Source organism: Notamacropus eugenii, chromosome X (genome assembly GCF_028372415.1).
Source record: "Notamacropus eugenii isolate mMacEug1 chromosome X, mMacEug1.pri_v2, whole genome shotgun sequence".
Taxonomy (NCBI): Eukaryota; Metazoa; Chordata; class Mammalia; order Diprotodontia; family Macropodidae; genus Notamacropus; species Notamacropus eugenii.
The window spans coordinates 28,436,192-28,455,776 of record NC_092879.1 but is presented as its reverse complement, the minus strand read 5'-3'; the positions used below and the strand labels follow the sequence as shown (position 1 = coordinate 28,455,776).

The window sequence follows — 19,585 nt, the reverse complement described above, 5'->3', positions numbered from 1 at the left end:
ACAGTCTTTCCCAGTTACCCCAGAGTTGGTCTGAAATGTGGTCCATTCCAGGTCTCTTGGTTCTAATTGCCTGAAACAAAGTGCTTTTGGAAATGGAAAAGAAACAAGATGGTGATCGAAATCTCCAGGGAGTTCTGATGTTCCAGCTAAATTACCTGGAAAAGTTTGATGTAGTCCTACTCATGTTATAAGCATGTTTTAGTCAAAAGGAATAGGTCACATTGCCTTCCTCATCTCCTTTCCCTTGGTCCTGGAAAGCAATAAAACCATACTGATTGACTTCTGTACACAGTAAGATAAGCTGACTGTTTGCTAAGTGTAAATGTTGGGTGAGAACTGATCCAGAACAAGGAAGAAGCAGAAAAGTGCCAATGTCCTTCCTCCAGGTCACCAGAGGAGGTACATTGGTGAAGGCTAGGCCCCTGGCTAGGTGGGTGTGGGAGCCATTTAATTGAACTCTGCTCTGAGTCCCTGCAACTCTGACCAGTTTTCTCACTCTATATATACTGTTAGGTATAAGGTAGATGAGATGAGAACTTTTAAATGTATCCATGCTACAGAAGCATTGTAGTATAGTGAATAGAGAGTGAGTGGTCCCAGTCAGAAAGACCTGGGTTCAAGTCTCTCCTCCCCCTCCTCATCCCAACCCCCACTGACACCTCCTTGAGTCTGTTTCTTCTTCTGAAAAATGAGGAAGTTGGACTTTAGGGCCTCTGAAGTCCTTTCCAGCTCTTGGTCTAGGATCCTATATGTGACCTTGGGAAAGTCCCTTCACCTCTCAGTGCCTCAGTTTCCTTCTATGTTAAATTAGAGGTTGGGATTCAGTGGCCTCCAATACCTCTTTCTACTCAAGATCTCTGATCCTACTAGAAAAAAGTCAAAATCTGTACCCAGGGAGGTGAGGGGAGTAGTATAAGCCTTTTTATGTGAAAGTTGGCATGCTGCTCAAATTGACTGGTATCGTTTTTTGTGGGAGATGCCCTGAAAGCTAGGACAGCTGAACTGAGAGATGAGAAGTAGCAGCTACTGCTAATACTCCTGAGGACTGTACCAATCTCTCTCCAAGTTGGAGACTGCCAGGAGAAAAAGGCAAGGCAAACCAGAATCTCTGGGTCAGGCTGGTGTCTAAGGCTAGTCCCTGGACCAGTTGTTGCTTGTAGAGCTGGCTGTTCACAGAGGAGGGAAGGGAGAGAGCGAGCAAGCCAAAAAGGGGATCTGGTTCTTCTTTGATTTTCTCCGGGTTTCTTTCTGTTCCCTTGCACTGTGTGTGTGTGTGTGTGTGTGTGTGTGTGTGTGTGTGTGTGTGTGTGTTTGTGTGTGTGTGTGTGTGTGTGTGTGTGTGTGTGTTTGTGTGTGTGTGTGTGTGTGTGTGTGTATGTGTCCCTGTCCCTGGAGATATCTGGTGTGCCTAGATGTGCCGTGAGCTCCCTGAGATTTGGGGACCCCAGCAGAGCACTGGAGTGTTGACACGGATCCCTTCTGTGTCACAAGCTACATCTTCAGCAACGCCTTTGGAACTCTTCCCTTTTCTCTTTGGCATGTCTGGGCCAAAGGTCACTGGAACCTGACAACTGGACCTGAAGTTGCAGGACCAGGTTAATGACTCAGCTCTAACTTTGAATCCTGCTCACTGTGTGACTATGGGAAATCAGTTTCCTTTTCTGTAAAATGGGAATAATGAGAAGATTATTGTAAGGAGATAATGTATATCAAGCAGGAATTCTTAGCCTGATGTCCATGAACTGGTCTTAAAATGTATTTCATTAATTGTATTTCAAAAAAATGTTTTCTTCGTAATACTATGTGTTTTTAAAAATGCATTTAAAACATAATTCTGAGAAGGGGTCCATAATGGGTTTCACCAGATTACCAAAAGGGTCATGAAGCAAAAAGGTTAAGAACCCCCGATATAATGCTTTTTGCAATCCTGAAAGTACTCTATAAATACCAGCTCTTTCTCCTTTTCTTCCTCCTTCTTCTCGTCTTCCCTGTTCTTATGGAGCTTAGTCTAGTAAGTGGGATGGCAGAATTTCATCCATGCCTGGAATGTGACTCTAGATGAATATAGGGAATAGGCAGCAGGGGTGAGGAACCTGTGACCTTGAGGCCACATGTGGCCTTCTAGTTCCTTGGGTATGGCCTTTTGACTGAGTCCAAGCTTGTTCGAAAAAATCCTTTTATTCAGGGAATTTGTTCTGTGAAGTTTGGATTCAGTCAAAGGGCTGTACTTGAGAACCTAGAAGGCCACATGTGGCCTTGAGGCTGCAGGTTCCCCACCCTTGGATAGGCACTGGACCTGTGGTTTAATTGGGAGAGGAATTCTCAGCTGAGGGAACTCTCTATATCAGTACAGGTTGGCATCTTCTCTGAAAGTTCTGGTCTTAGAGAGTAGCCTGAGGCACACAGATGATAAGTGATTTTCCCAGCATCACACAGCTCCTCTGTGGCCCAGATAGAACCATACCTGGTTGCTTCTCTAGATGAGCACATGATATTCAAAAGAAAAGTCTAGGCGGAAGGGTGGGGAGGTGGGGCAGGAGCAGCATGGTATATGGAGAAGTAAACTCATCTGAGGAACTCCATTGGAATATACTACATACTGTGTAGATAGAAAGAAGAAGTAGGTGAAGACTTGGGGGGGAATAGGGGCATGGTATCATAGTGACGGGGGACATGGGCAGGAGCTCTCTCCCTCTGCCAAAAGCAGCAGAGCAACCACTACTTTCTTGATCTGTCTTGATGCTCATTTTATTCTTCAGTAGGTGGAGGAACCAACAAAGGGAAGTTCTGTTCTGGATCTGATTCTTGCAAACAGGGAGGAATTGGTTGATTGCCCCCCTGGGGGAAGGGATCACTCTCTCCTAGAATTTATGATGGAGGAGAAGACAGTCAGGCATAGGTTTTAGGAGAGGTTAAAGAGGCAGAAAAGGTAGGATCCTATGGACTAATAGTGTTCTGCAGAGGACATCACTCTTTGAGGGATGAATGACTCAAGAATGAGAAATCATTTCAAGGAGAAGGAAAAAGGAGAGAAGGATGATGAGGTTGCTTAGATTTTTCACTTAAAAGTACAGAAGGTGGAATCGAGGGCAAGTAACAGAAAATGAACACAAGAGCATAATGGGGCCTATCAGGGACTGAAGTTCAGAATGAGCTGAGGCTGGTGAGGAAATCTAAGGAGCACAAAGAAGAGACTTTTTTGAGGGGAAGAGAAGAGGATAAAAGAAGGAAGGGCTAGGCCCACTTCTTGGGGTGAATGAACTGATGATGACTATCCAATATTTTCTATGAAGCAAGGCAGAAGACACAGAGACTCCCTACATGGCCCTAGGCCTTGTAGAGTGATGGTGGCTTTACTTTTGTGTCTCAGCTCCTGGCTGGGTGAGTGGCTACACACCATATTTCCAAATTGCTGTACTCCTAGAAGAGAATCACTAATGGACAGCTGCCTCGAAGCCACAAAGATCTGAGTTAGAATCCTCCTTCTGTCACTGTGTCACCCTGGTTACCTCTTCATATTCTAGGTGGAGCTTTGAGCATAGAGAAGGTGCTGACCTGCTTTGTTAAAGGGATTTTCCTCACCTGGGAATTCCCTATGCCAATCAAAGCACAGGTCCAGCCCTATCCTTATCCCTCCCCCTTTCTCCCCTTTCCTCCCACAAAATGAATTCTAGCCAGTTGTCATTGGTTCCATGATGCTTAGCCTTGTTTCTTGCTTTCTTTTCCAGGTTATTCTTCAGCCGTGCAGAAATTTTCTCAGACCTTGCAGTCTTTCCAGTTTGACTTCACTGGGGACACACTGACAGATGATGAGATTAACATCGGTAAGTGTTTTCCTCCCCTTAGGAATGTGGCCCCCTATGTACCAGGGTCACTTTTCTTCCTCAGGAGGAAGATCAATCCTAGATGAGTTCTCAAGATACCTGAGGCTCTCCCAACACAAATCTGGGACTTGGGATCTACTGGAAGCCAGTCCCTCACCCTCAGGTGAAAAGTAGATGTCTCTCATGGTTCCCTGCAAGACCAAGGATGATCAATAATGGAGATCCCAGAAGAAGTTGGGGTTGGTGATATTGTGGTAAAGACCACAGTTTATGCTTTTTTTTTTTAAAGAAATTTCAGTTGCTTATTCTGAACTTAACAAATACAAAATAAATTGAGCATTTCTATGTTCAAGTAGAGAAGAAAAAGGCGAATTGTACGTGGAACTCTGAATCTCTATTAAGGGCAGCTTACTTTGCATGTTTTATGTACATATGTATGATAAATTCAGCCTGTGACTTCCAAAGCTGCCCTGCTGGTGTATTTCCTTCCAAATGTCCTTCTGCTTTCTTCTCTGCATTTTAAAAAATTGTTTTGATGACTCTCTTTTTCTTTTTTTAAAGTAAATTTTAATTTTTTTTCAACCAGTGAAAATCTACCTTCTCTCCCTCTCCCTATTGAGGAAGAAAGGAAAACAAAACCTCAATTACAAATAAATAAATATGTACATATGCATGTGTGTGCACACGCACATGTGTTTGAGCAAAATCAATTCCCTCATTGATTATGTCCAAAAATATCAATCTTATTTTTCTGCTTTTTTTGGAGAGGAAGGGCAGCTCTGTCATTACAGCCCCTCTTCACTTCCCACACTCAACTGATAACAAGGAAAGCAAAACAAAATCCTTGCAACTAATATACATCATTAAGCAAAACAGATTCCCACATGGGTCATGCTCAAAAAAACCAATGTCTTCTTCATATTCAGGAGGTGGGTAGCTTGCTTCATCATGAAGACTCTGGGATCCTGGTTGGTTATTGTATTATACAGTGTTCTTTAGTCTTTCAGAGTAGTTTGTCTTTACAACTTGTTCTCATGGTTTGGCTAACATCATTTTGTATCAGTTCGTACAAATCTTTCCCAGTTTCTCTGAATCCATCCCTTGAATATTCCTTATGGTGCAATACTGTTCCATTCCATTCATCTGCCGTGATTTGTTCAACCATTCCCCAATGCATGGGCACCCCCTTGGTTTTCAGTTCTTTGTCACTGCAAACAGAGTTGCTAGAAATATCTTTGTACAAAACAGGCCCTTTCCCCCTGTCTTTGTTCTCTTAGGTTGAATAATGAGATTATTCGCTCAAACTTTGATTTCACTCTTGAAGACAACTCCATAGCAGCATGGGGATGTGGGAGGACTCTTTAGGAAAGAAATCCTCTGAACAAAAGGAGCTTGAGGGGGACTTCTTATTCTCTCATAAAAGCAGCTTATTTCCACTTGGATTTGCTGTGCATTTTGATCTACATTTCAGACTCACTATTGATCATTATCATTGTTTAGTCCACAACAGGACTGTCTGTTTACCAGTCTAGTGACAAGGGCAAGAGTAGGGTGGGTTTGAGAGCAAGGACAAAGAAAAGTATCTTATTGCCAGCCTTACATGTACTGGAGACCAGTTTCCAAGATGGAGTCTCTTTTGTCAACGAGAAAGGGGCAAGATACGTGGCCTCTGTCTCTTTCCCTCTAGGATGGCAAATCAACCACTTATCCTCTGGTAAAAAATCACTGGTAAGTCTCCTCTACCTCTACCCATTCCTCCAGTCTTCCAAGAGAATTGAGCTTGCTCTGTGACTCTGATGAGTCTTGTTTCCGCCATAGACTCTTATGTAATCTCCCCAAGACTTTTGGTATGATCTGTGAATTAGGCTCCCTTAGGAAGGACCCCCCCCCCCTTTTTTTTATCAGAACTGCATTGTCTGTGTAACACATTGGCTTTGCTCTTCAAGTAGTGCCCTGTGCAAGAGCCACATGACCTGCCCTCTTGCTGTGCCAAAGAAAATGCTGAATTAGGAAATCTTTTTCCAGATGGTCTGATGCTTGAACTCGGGAACTCTTGGAACTTGGGGTTTTATCCCTGAGCCAACTCCTAAAGCTGGTGCAGCCCAGGACATCTCAATTCTGTGGTTAGAAGGTTAGATTCTGGGATCGAGCTGCCAAGGAAATGAACCCCCCCCCCACCCTTTATATGAGAGATTGGGGTTTGGGAACAGTGCCCCTGAATTTTTAGGGCTGAGGGTGATTGATCAACATTTCTAGCTCTGTCCATTTACTCCTTTCTGAGTCACTCTTCTCAACTTTCTCAACATTGAGGTTGTCCTTTAGACAAATTGGCAGCCTTAGTTTCGGTGATCTCCCTTCAGGAGCTTTAACTCACTTGTTTCACAAAAATAACTGCTCATCTTGCATTGACCCTATTCCTTGTTAGGGTATTAGGGCAATAGAGGCATGCCATGATGTTCTCTCTGAGGTTTTATAGAGATTTCCCTTGTCCTTAGGCACTTCTGGTAATGGAGGGATGTTTCTTTCCTGCTGCCTGTGGGGAAGTTTAGAGGAAATTGTTTCTTAAATTTACAAAGTGGCAAAAATTTGGGGAAAAGACATCAGAGAAAAAGAAAAGAGGGATGTCTCCCTATTGAGGATTTACTGAACAGGGTTATAGTATTTGAATGGGATGGGATCCTATTGTGCTGTAAAAATGATGAGTATATGAATGTGATAGGGTACTATTGTGCTGTAAAAATGATGAAGGGGATGATTTCAGAAAAACTGGGGAAGACTTGTATGAACTGATGCAGAGTGAAATGAGGAGAGCCAGGAGAACATTGTACACAGTAACAACAATATTGTACAATGATCAATTGTGAATAACTTAACTATTCTCAGCAATACAAGGATCCAAGACAGTTCTGAAGGACTTATGATGAAAAATGCTATCCATCTCTAGAGAGAGAACTGATAAGAGTCTGAATGTAGATCAAAGCAGACTTTTAAAAACATTTCTTGTTTTTCTTTTGTGTGTGTGTGCTTTCTTTTACAACATGACTAATATGGAAATATGTTTTGTATGACTGCACACGTCAAATTATTTCCCTTCTCAATGAGGGGGGAGGGGAAGGAGGGAGGGAGAGAATTTGAAACTCAAAGTTTTCAGAAACAAATGTCAAAAATTATTTTTACATGTAGTTGGGGAAAAATAAAATATAAAATAAAATAAAATGCTATATATTTTCATGACTGTATTTCAATATTAAAAAAAATCTGAGTTTGAATCCTATCCCAGACGCATACTATCTGTGTAACTCCAGAAAGTTACTTAACCTCTTCCTCACCTGTAAAACTCATGATAATAATAGTGCCTCCCTCTTAGGGTGTTTATGAGGATTAAATTAACTTTCATATGTATATATATGTGTGTATATTTTATACATATACATGTACACATATTTAGGGAGAGAGAGCATTTTCCTTTGCAAACTTTACAATGCTATTATCTACATGCTAGCTATTATAATAATATATAACCGAATATATAATATAAATAGCAATATAAGTAATATAATATGATATTATATAACATAATATGATATGATATAAACTCGTATTCTTATTGGCTAAGGAGCCAGCCTCAAAGCCATGAGGACTTGAGTTCAAGCTCAGTCTAGCCATGTCATGTTGACCAAGTCACTTAGCCCTTCATTGCCCCTCCCAGACTTCTCTGGAAGTTGCAGAGCAGGCACTGGTCTGCTTTGGGAGAGGAGTTTCCTTAGTAGTGGGTTTCCAGGTGACTGAAATTGATGGGCAGTCACTCCCTACCATAATGAGATTAACATTGCTGATAGTATGTGCTTCACAGGCCAGCCCTGAGGATTAAGAGAATAGCTTTAAAAGGACTTCACGATGTAAGCTAGTCTCTGGCTCCACTCAATTTCCCTAGCACAGGGCTCAATAATCTTTGTTCCCTGATTCAGAGGTGGTCTGGCTGAACACAATACCTGTGGGTGTCCTTGGCTGGCCTGGTCTGTGGTTGGTCTAAGTGAAGTTCATTCTGGGATCTTGTCAAGTATCAGCAACTAATTAGCTTCCTTTTCTGTTTTTTTTTTTCTTACAGCGGAATCTTTTAAGGAATTTGCTGAGCTCCTCAATGAAGTTGAAAATGAGAGGATGATGATGGTAGGTGTGCACCATTAAGCCTCTGAAGGGCTCATTGGCAGGCAAGCTTGTTAGCTTGCCTCCAAGAGAAAATTTGGGGCTGGGGGGAGCTAATTCCCAGGTGGTCCTCTTCTATGTGAGCTGCTGCTTCTCACTATTTCTGCTGAGCCAGGGGAGGTTTGGAACTGTGGTTTCCTTTGTAGCAATCAAAATACTTTGAATAATGGACTTGCTTGCAGGGTCTCAAGTGCCCATCATGGGAGTCTGCCATCAAAGCAGCGGCGAATTAGTATGGAAATCTTGTTTCTGTTTGTCTCAGCTAGAAAGGGCTTCAGAAGAGACAAAATTAAGCTAGAATAACAATGTTGAACACTTGATGGTTTAAAAAAATTAAGCAAAGAATTAAAAAAATGATAAGCCTAGTAACACTATCAATAAGTAACCCAAGCACAAGTTATGGTGACTTAGCCAAAGCTCTGACTTTGAGTCCAAGGACCTCTGCTCATAGCCTGGCTTTGCTGGTGCAGAATTTCTACTTGGGAGGGGCCTTAGAAATGACCTAGTCCAATGGTTCCCAAACTTTATGTAATGGTGATTTTATTACCTCTCCCCAAATCATTATCTTTTCACACTCTTCATCAAACAATATACACAAATAATTTTTTGCTCATCTTTCATTTAAATAAAATTAACAATATATAATAATTTTGATTTTTTCACACAAACGTGAAACAATAAAACAATATAACACACATATTCATTTATTGATAAAATCCCTTTCAAAAGGTCATTTTTTAACTTATAAAAGTATTAGCCATAATATTATCAAGGGGATGATGAGTGAGCTTGTTTTTTCAGCTCATTTTCTCAAAACATGGTGTATGGATGACATTGATACTTGTAATTCCATTTTAGTTACTATTGAAATCTCTATTTTTCTTTATAAAGCTTATAGCTGAAAATCCATCTTATACAAACAAAATGTTTTGAACAGTCGTAAAATTTGTATCGCTTTGTTTGATAGAACAGAAAACCTTTTGCTCCCTTACAGCCAAAAGATAATACAATTTTCAGGTTCCACTGCTTGCTTCTGTGCAACCTTCCATGATAAGTCCATTTACTTCTTGTTAGGATGGAATAAACAACAAGTATTTATCAGGCACTTATTCTGTGCCAGGCACTGTGCTAAGAACTGGGAATACAAAGAAAGACAAAAGATAGTCCGTGTTTTCAAGGAGAGCACAGTGTGATGGGGCAGACAACATGTAAACACCTATGTACAAACAAGGTATGGACAGGATAAATTGGATTTGATCTAGAGGCATTGAGAAAAACTGGGAGAGACTCTTAGAGAAGGTAGACTTTTAGCGGAGAATTGATGGAAGTCAGGAGGCAGAGATGAGGAGGGAGGAAGGTCTGGGCATGGCAGATAGCCAGGGAAAATGCCCAGAATGAGGAGATGGAATGTCATGTTGAGGAATAGTGTCAGGCAGGCCAGTGTCACTAGATTGAAGAGTACGTAGGCATGAGTAAGGTGTAAGAAGATTGGATAGGCAGGAGGGAAACAGGCTACGAGGGGCTTTGAATATCAAAGAGAGGTTTTTGTATTTTATCTTGGAGGTAATAAGGAGTTTATAAATTATATAAGTTATTGTTTATAAGGTAATAAACTGGAGTTTATTGAATCAGGGGAAGAGGTGACCTGGTCAAACTTGTACTTTAGGAAGATGTATCTGAATGGAAGATGGGTTAGAATGGGGAGAGTTCTGAGGCAAGGGGACCCACTAGCAAACTATGAGACTTGCAGGTTGTTTTTGTCCTTTGTTTTCTAAGAGGACCATGACATCAGAGAAATGATGACATGACTTGCACTTGACTTTGTTTTGAGTGAGGGAGGGCTGCGCAGGGTAACCAACCGCACTTTCTCCTCCTGAACCATCTGGATCCAGTGACCAGGATGACTGGAGACAGCCCAGGATGCAGTGGGAGACCTTGGCCTTTTAAGCTAAGGTCTTTTCAGGTACTCACTTAAAGTGAGAAGCTATCTGACTAACCGTGGCATGTATCAATGAGGTGGCGACAGTGTCAGAGGAGAGGAGGTGTTGAGAGATGTTGTGAAGGTAGAAAGGAAAGGAGTTGGTAAATAATTGGATCTTTGGGGTGCAAGTAGGTAAGGAGTTGAGGATGGCAACCTGGGTTGGGAGCCTGGGGGACTGGGAGAATGGTGGTGCCATTTACAGTAAGAGGGAAGTTAGGAAGAGTAAGACCAATTCTATTATATTTGTCCACAGCAAATGAGTTCCTTAGCCATTTGTATTTAGAAGTATCTAGATCTTTAAAATAAAATGAGAATATGTTTCTGCAGACTGCTCCAGGGATGAATAAATTAGTCTTTACTTTGTTCTATGTTATTTGCAGGGCAGATATTTTTTAAATTTGGAAAATAGTGGTAACATGTTCATAAATGCGATCATTTTATTTATGGATTTGAGACTCTCAAAGTGATTTATTTGAGTAGTCAGTCTTTCCAAAGTACCCGTAAAATATACAAATTTTAGGAGGAAATTTTGACTGTAAGGTGCATTTGCTTCATCTTTATTACTACCACCAAGAAAGACGGTTATTCTTTCAGACCCAAGAAAACTAGCATGTTAAACAAGTGTACTCTGTTGCTATACCTCTATACAGGTTTTTCAAAGACCTTTTCTCTTAATGGACCCTTATCTACAAAGTTGCTTAAAACTGTTGTAAAAGCTTGGAAACCTGTGTCTGGCTCTTATTTTTCCATGCAAGTTATTGGTTGTGAAATGTGTAGTGTATTCAAATTGCTTGGGAAAGGGGGCATTTTTAAGTAGTACTTTGGCCCAACCTCGATGCAACTCCATTAGTGAATTCTCTTACATTATATTCATTGAAAAAGAATGAATTTATATTGAAAATTTCTCTCAACGTGATATCACCACCTTAGTGTCAGTTTCAATACCATGTTGCACATATAGAATCAAATCAGCATCTTTACATCTCTCATGTCATTCACTTGTAATGTAAGACAGGAAGATTTTAGATTCTCAACTGATCACAAAGTTCTTTGGCCATGTATGTGGGCCTTGCTCTTTCTAACTATATTAAGAAATGTGCACCTACTATGTGCTAAGCACTTTACAAATATGATCTCATTTGATCCTCACAGCATTCCTGGGAGGTAGGTGCTATTATTATCCTCATTTTACAGTTAAGGAAACTGAGGTAGACAGAGGTGAAGTGATTTGTCCAGGGTCACACCGCTAGTGTCTGAGGCTGCATTTGAACTCAGGTCTTCCTGACTCCAGGCTCAGTGCTCTGGCACCACAATCTGTGCTCCCTAGCTGCCTCTATTATGAATATGCTAGACATATTATTATTATTGATATAATATAATATATAATATAACATAATAATAGAGGAATTATGATAGCTCTTCTATCGCCATTCCAGGCTGCTCTGCACATGATTTGCTAATTGACGCTGATCAATAGCTGCCAATAGCATTGGCCTGGTTCCCAGCATAGTAGTTCCGGGGGGCAGTTTTGTAGGCAGGAGGGACTTTTATTACAAATAAGGTGCTGTCTCATTGTATTAGGTTCCATCTTCAGTGGTCTTTGCTCCCCCTCAGCAGCAAAACTTGTGAATCCCAATTTGAAGTATCCTAAATTCTAATTTCGAGATTGGAGCTCTTTCCTTTCCATTTCTCTATTTTCATTTCTTATGCTGCATCTGTGTTCTTTTGTGTGGATTAGTCTCAGCTGTTCCATTGGATCAGCCTCAAATTAGTTATGTATTTATCCATTATGAAGTGATGTTATTTTCCTCTAAAATGAGAGGTAATAAACATCAAATACCCCTGTTCTAGCTTCTGCTTGAAGACCACCATTGAGGGGAAGCCCACTCTCTGCTGATGGAGCTCAGTCCACTTGGGGAGAGCTTATATTGCTAGAACATCAGTTCTTAGATCCTGCCTAAATTGGCCCCTTAGACTTTTCCTCGGCACTGTTCCTATGTACACCCCCTGGGGCTGGACACAGCATGTCCCATCCCCCATCCCTCTTCCATACCATAGCTCTTCAGACAGCTCTTTGTCCTCCATGAGTCTTCAGGCTAAGTAACCCTGCTGCTTCATCTGATCCTGCAGTAAGAGAAATTGAGACTCTTCACCATCCTGGTTACCTTCCTCTGGCTGCTCTCTCCCTTTTAAGCATTTTGTTTTTATTTATGCTTTTTATCACATCACATTCATTTCTACTTAGCTCTCCAGAGAGCCATCCCTTGGGGCAAAGATAAAAAAAGAAGGAAAAGGAAGCAGTTCAGGAAAAGAAGCCAACACATCAGCCATGCCTTATGGTATTTGCAGTATTCTTTACCCATAGGCCTCCACCTCTGTGAATAAGAGGAAGGAACTGCATTTTCTCCTCTGATCTCCAAGGTCAAACTCCATGGTTATTATAATTAATACCTGAAAGGCTATCATATGGAAGAGGAATCAGACATACTCTGTCTGGCTCTAGAAGGTACACCTAGGAACAGTGGGGAGGAATCACAAAAGGGACCATTTATCTCCATTTTGGGCTCTTGTTGTAGCCTAAGAAGCAGTTGGCTTTTGGGGCTGCCATGTCATATTCACTTATTTTGAGGCTGCTGTCCACTATTATCCATAGATCTTTTTTTAGGCAAACTTTTCCCTAGCTATATCTCATATATCTAGTACCTGTGTGACTAAATTTTGAAACCCAAATGTAGAATTTGATATTTGCCCCTATTAAATGTTGTTGGGTTCAGCTTACCTAATGTTCTAGTGTCTCTGGCAGAGAGCAGGCCTTAGGGCACGGTCTAGATTGGCTACTCCTTTGGACACCACTGGGATTTTACCTCTACCCCAGGTGGTTGCCTGGCTAGCTTGCCTTTGGGAAATACCCCATGAGAAGAAAGCTTTTCTCCCAGAAATCTCAAGGGGCAAGGGAGATGGGACAGGAGCCTGGGAGAGAGCCCAGCAGCCAGTCAGCAGCCCTGTGATGTTCTCTGCTTTCTGAAGAGTTTGTGGGATGATGCCAATGTCATCCTCAGAGCTGTCCCCCTCTCCCCTCTAGTCCGTTCAGACATCATTCTAAAGCCCGGCGGTACTCGACCACCCTGCTATTTCATTATCTCTTTTCTTTGCCTAAGAAAAAGATGTGCAATATTGAAGGAGTATCCGTCTTTTGAGAAGCTGCTTTTCCCACCCCTCTCCCTGGCGGCTAGCCACCCGCGTGAGTCACTTTCTTCTGTCTTTAATTATGCTGTACCCTTTTGTCTCCAGGACGCCTCACTCACATGCTGAATGTTGGCTCCCCACTTCCCACTTGCGTCCAGGAACGATGTGAGTGGAGGGGAGCCTCAGCAGAGGTCTTTCACGACCTGCCAGGAACTTCCTGCCTGATTACACTTTACCCATTTCCTGGCCCAGTTAGTAAAGGGCCTTTTGGGCCCCATCCTGGATGAGCTGGAGGTATCAAATAGTCTTTGTCCTTTCTAGCAGAGGACTCAGCGTAGCAGAAAAAGCAGACATTCAGAAATGGCCTAGCCAGTACCAAGAGGGACCTGAAATTGCAGTAGGAGAAACTTTGGGAGAACCTCCCAACAGTGAGGTTCAGTTCCATTCAGCTGATGGTTATCATGTGCCTCCTGTGTACAAATCTTAGTACAATGCCTGGCACATAGTAAATGCTTAAAAAATACTCCGCCTACATCCCTATCAACTAAACCTTGCGTCATGTGCTGGAACTGAGATATATAGTTTAGAGCAGGGGTTCTTAACTTGGGATCCATGAACTTTAGCACAGTAGGAGCCACAGAAGGTTTTTGAGTAGACAGTTGATGTATCTGTGCAGAAATTAATATGTGGTAGTGGTGTGAAGGATGGATTGGAGGGGAAAGGGAATAGAGGTAGGAGAACTTTTTAGGCAATTGGAGTAGTTCAGAGAGGTGGCACCGAGGCCCACGTGGGGGTGGTGGCATTGGACATAGAGAGGAGCAGATAGATGCTAGAGATATTGCAGAGGAAGGATCACCTTGAGTTGGCAGTAGGAGAGTTGAGGAAGAAGGTTGCTCCAGTGATGACTCTGAGTCCGTGGGAGCCCAGAGTGGGTTTCTGCCCCTTCTTGGATTCTTCATTAATAGCAACAACAACAGTACTTTAAACACTCTTCGAAAGTCTGAGATTTCATCAGTACCTCCATTGATACAGCTCTCACCTCCATTGCACCTTAGTGGACAGTCTTCATGGCTCCTCGTAGCTGAAAACCTTTCCCCCAGGGTGATAGTAGCCATTGCTCATGTTTCTGTTGCCCCTTGAGTCTTAGAGAACAATTCCTTCATAACCCCTCTCTTCTGGGAAGCTTTCTTTGGTGTGTTCTGGACAGGGACAAACACCCGAGCTGACCTCATAGGAGCCATTCTAAAATCATGCTACCATTAATTAACCCTTACACTTAAAACTGGGTAGCTAGATGGCGCTGCAGTGGATAGATCAATCATCCTGGTGTCAGGAAGACATTGCTTCCTGAGTTCAGATCTGGTCCCAAACACTTGCTAGCTGTGTGATCCTAGGCAAGTTACTTCACTCTGCCTCAGTTTCCTTATTTGTCAGATAAGCTGGAGAAGGAAATAGCAAACCACTCCAGCATCTTGGCCAAGAAAACCCCAAATGGAGTCATGAAGAGGAGGACCTGACTGAAAAGTGACAGATCTTCCTTGACAAATTTCAGGTGCTTCTCAGGTCTTTCTTTTATGATTGGTTGTGAAGTGATGACCCTTTGGGATGGGGCCCTTTGGGATGGGACCTATATTTCTCCAGGGTAACCTTATCACTCACCCCACCTCATTGCTCATGAGCCCCTACGTTGTCTCTGGGCTCAAAAGAAAGAAGCCATTTTGTTGACTTGAGTGACTTTCTCTGTCCCTAGCAATGGATTTTTCTGAGTTTCTTCTTTAATTGAATTGCATTTGGTAAGAGACCTGGTATATTAGATAGACTGAAGTGTTAAGGGGTAGAATTCCCCAGGCTGCTATGGGAGGGATTATGGGGACCATGATCTAGAAGAAGTGATTAGACAATCAGTTGACAGCTGTTTATTCAGTCTACCCTTTGTGCCAGGCACTCTGCTAGGTGCTCAATGTTTGTTTCTCAATTGTGGCATAGGATTTCATTGGTGCAGTGTAGTCCCAGTGTGAAAACTCCCTTCAACAATGCAGATTGGCACCCACTCCCCCTCTGACTGTCTTAGTTGCCTGGGGGCACTGAGACATACCTGGGACAGAAGTGGGACTTCTAAGTTGGCTATATATCATATGTTATTTCAGCTGTCTTTTGCTAGGAATGCAAGAGAGAAATGGGAACAGTCCATTCCTTTAAGGGGCTGGAAGTCTGGATGAGAGAGAATGAGGAAGTGATAAATTGACTGAAAAGACTTTTTAAGGAGTGGTGATAGAAGGGAGGGATTGTTAGATATGGAGGTGGAAGGAGCCATGGAGGATCATCAAGGCTAGTGAAGTCAAACTCAGATAGCAAGGGATCCCTGCCAGTGGCATACTGACTTAGAAAACTCCACATTAACATTGTCTGTATTGTGTTGTGGGGCACGTAAATGACTCGGTGGATAGAATGCTGGGCCCCAAATCGGGAAGATCTGAATTCAAATCTGGCCTTCGGCACTTACTAGCTTGCATTACCCTGGGAAAGTCATATAACACCTGTTTGCCACAGTTCTTTATCTGTAAAATGGGGACACAACTCAAAAAAATGATGAACCAATCTACTATATCTTTGCCAAGAAATTGTCTATGCAGTCATGAAGAGTTGGACAAGACTGAATAGAAACAATAACTTGTGTTGTATCTTTAATTTATTTTGCTAAACACTTCCCAGTGACATTTTATTCTGGTTTAGGCAGGGATGGGTTGAAAGTATGACAGCTCTGACCTAATCCAATCCCCTCACTTGACAGCTGAGGAATCTGAGGCCCAGAGATGTGAAATGACTGCCCAGGGTCAGATGGATAGTAGACAACCAAGGCAGAACCCAAACCCAGAACCTCGAGCTTCAAACCCAGTATTCTTTAGAGTCTATGGTTCTGTTTCTCTTGCTCCTTCTGTGCCATGAAGATGAAGAGCGATAGTCTTTGCTTGTTATAAAAATATCCCTTCCACATCATAAGGGTTAGGTTCCATTATCTGGAAAATCTGCGTCAAATTTTTTGGCTCTCCCTTCATACCAGAGAAGAAGTCTGAATTATCATGGTATTAAAAGAAAAATGTGTTCATATTAAACAACACTACTTTTCAGGTCAGGTAGTACTAACTGGAGGATAATGGCTTGGAGGATAATGCTGAAAGAGAGGAAGATGATGCTCCAAAAGAGTTCTTGTTCTTTTTTCTCTCTTTTCTGAGTTCCTAGTGCTAGAATGTCCATATGTGCATGTCCAGACAGGGAGCAAGAAAGAATATAGATTCAGAGGATCATTCTGAAGGACTCAACTCTTCCAGGAAAGCTTCCCTCATCTCCCTGCCATCAGCAATGATTGCTCCCTCCTCTGAACTCTCCTAGGCCTGTCTCTTCCTTTTATACATATACACTTCCCATATTCCATTTGGTTCCTACTTATTTGGCTGTCTCTTGCTTTCTGTATTCTACTGTAAACTACATGAGGACAGAGACTGTGTCTTGTTCATCTGGGGCTAGTTGTCATGCCTTACAATGCTGCCACACCTCAATGCTGGAGATGAGTATAGTGGGTAGCCCAAATTTCCTGTTGGCCTTCAATTTCTCCTGGATTTCTTCTGATTCCATACTCATCCAACCTTTGTCTCAAGACCTCTGGTGACGCAGCTAGGTAGCACAATTAGATGCACAAAAAAGTGCCCCGAATCAGGTAGATCTAAGTTTAAATCCAGCCTCAGACATTTGCTAGCTGTGTGACCTTGGGCAACTTGCCTCAGTTTCCTTAACTGTAAAATGGGGATAAAAATAGCACCTACCTCCCAGGGTGCTGTGAGGATACAACAAGATAATATTTGTAAGTGCTTAGCTTAGTGCTTGATACATAGTAGGTATTTAATAAATGCTTGTTTCCTTCTTCCATCTCAGTGATGTGGAGCCCAACACCTCTTAGGAAATCACGTAAGAGGTGACCTCAGAAACTCATCTCCTTTTCCCAAATGTAGCTCCTTTACAGCAGAAAGTGTTTCATTTTTGTGATTTGTATCCTCGTTGCCCAACAAAATGCCTGGCATGTAGTAGGTACTTAACAAATGCTTGTTGACTGATTGATTAATATTGTTTCCACTCTGGTTCTTAAAAATATTTTCATAACCGCATTTCAAAGTAATTGGCTTCCTTTGAAATATATTTTATTTTATGCATTTAAAAACTTAATTCTGAGAAGGACTCCATGGGCTTCACCAGACTGTTGCCCGAAGGGTCCAGGACACAAGAAAAAGTTAAGAACTTCTGCAGTAGAACAGAAACTGTTTGAAGGCAGAGCCTATTTCCTTTCATTTTTGTATTCCCTTTTGCTTTGAACACTGTTGGTGTTCATAAGATGCCTTTTTTTTTAAAATTAAATTTATTTATTTAACTTTTAACATTCATTTTCACAAAATTTTGGGTTACAAATTTTCTCCCCTTTTATCCCCTCCCCCCCCCAAACACCAAGCATTCTAATTGCCCCTATGACCAATCTGCTCTCTCTTCTATCATCCCTCTCTGCCCTTGTCTCTGTCTTCTCTTTTGTCCTGTAGGGCCAGATAGCTTTCTATACCCCTTTACCTGTATTTCTTATTTCCTAGTGGCAAGAACATTACTCGACAGTTGATCCTAACACTTTGAGTTCCAACTTCTTTACCTCCCTCCCTCTCCACCCCTTCCCTTTGGAAGGCAGGCAATTCAATATAGACCAAATCTGTGTAGTTTTGCAAACGACTTCCATAATAGTTGTGTTGTATAGGACTAACTATATTTCCCTCCATCCTATCCTGTCCCCCATTACTTCTATTCTCTTTTGATCCTATCCCTCCTCATGAGTGTCAACCTCAAATTGCACTCTCCTCCCCATGCCCTCCCTTCTATCATCCCCCCCACCCTGCTTGTCCCCTTATCCCCCACTTTCCTGTATTGTGAGATAGGTTTTCATACCAAAATGAGTGTGCATTTTATTCTTTCCTTTAGTGGAATGTGATGAGAGTAGACTTCATGTTTTTCTCTCACCTCCCCTCTTTATCCCTCCACTAATGCTTGCCTCTTTTGTGAGAGATAATTTGCCCCATTCAATTTCTCCCTTTCTCCTCCCAATATATTTCTCTCTCACTGCTTGATTTCATTTTTTTTTTAAGATATGATCCCATCCTCTTCAATTCACTCTGTGCACTCTGTCTCTGTGTGTGTGTGTGTGTGTGTGTGTGTGCATGTGTGTGTGTGTAATCCCACCCAGTACGCAGATACTGAAATGTTTCAAGAGTTACAAATATTGTCTTTCCATGTAGGAATGTAAACAGTTCAACTTTAGTAAGTCCCTTATGACTTCTCTTTGCTGTTCACCTTTTCATGGTTCTCTTCATTCTTGTGTTAGAAAGTCAAATTTTCTTTCTAGCTCTGGTCTTTTCATCAGGAAAATTTGAAAATCCTCTATTTCATTGAAAGACCAATTTTTCCCCTGAAGTATTATACTTAGTTTTGCTGGGTAGGTGATTCTTGGTTTTAGTCCTAGTTCCTTTGACTTCTGGAATATCCTATTCCATGCCCTTCGATCCCTTAATGTAGAGGCTGCTAGATCTTGTGTTATCCTGATTGTATTTCCACAATACTTGAATTGTTTCTTTCTAGCTGCTTGCAATATTTTCTCCTTGACCTGGGAACTCTGGAATTTGGCCACAATGTTCCTAGGAGTTTCTCTTTTTGGATCTCTTTCAGGCAGTGTTCTGTGGATTCCTTGAATATTTATTTTGCCCTCTGGTTCTAGAATCTCAGGGCAGTTTTCCTTGATAATTTCATGAAAGATGATGTCTAGGCTCTTCTTTTGATCATGGCTTTCAGGTAGTCCCATAATTTTTAAATTGTCTCTCATGGATCTATTTTCCAGGTCTGTTGTTTTTCCAATGAGATATTTCACATTATCTTCCATTTTTCCATTCTTCTCACTTTGTTCTGTGATTTCTTGCTTTCTCATAAAGTCCTTAGCCTCCATCTGTGCCATTCTAATTTTGAAAGAACTATTTTCTTCAGTGAGCTTTTGAATCTCCTTTTCCATTTGGCTAATTCTGCTTTTGAAAGCATTCTTCTCCTCATTGGCTTTTTGAACCTCTTTTGCCAATTGAGTTAGGCTAGTTTTCAAGGTGTTATTTTCTTCAACATTTTTTTGGGTCTCCTTTAGCAGGGAGCTGATCTGCTGTTCATGCTTTGACTTCACGTCTCTCATTTCTCTTCCCAGCTTTTCCTCTACCTCTCTAACTTGATTTTCAAAATTCTTTTTGAGCTCTTCCATGGCCTGAGCCCATTGGGTGGGCTGGGACACAGAAGCCTTGATTTCTGTGTCTTTGCCTGATGGTAA

General features: G+C 41.8%; 1 protein-coding gene across 1 annotated transcript in view; it reads left to right on the top strand.

Annotated features, from left to right (window-relative positions):
* The window catches only part of OPHN1 (oligophrenin 1), a 292,555-nt gene that overhangs the window by 116,871 nt on the left and 156,099 nt on the right, over positions 1-19,585 (top strand). The window contains exons 2-3 of the mRNA XM_072626106.1: positions 3,729-3,824; positions 7,933-7,994. Of these exons, the coding sequence (XP_072482207.1) occupies positions 3,729-3,824; positions 7,933-7,994 (158 nt within the window). The remainder of the gene's footprint in view (positions 1-3,728; positions 3,825-7,932; positions 7,995-19,585) is intronic.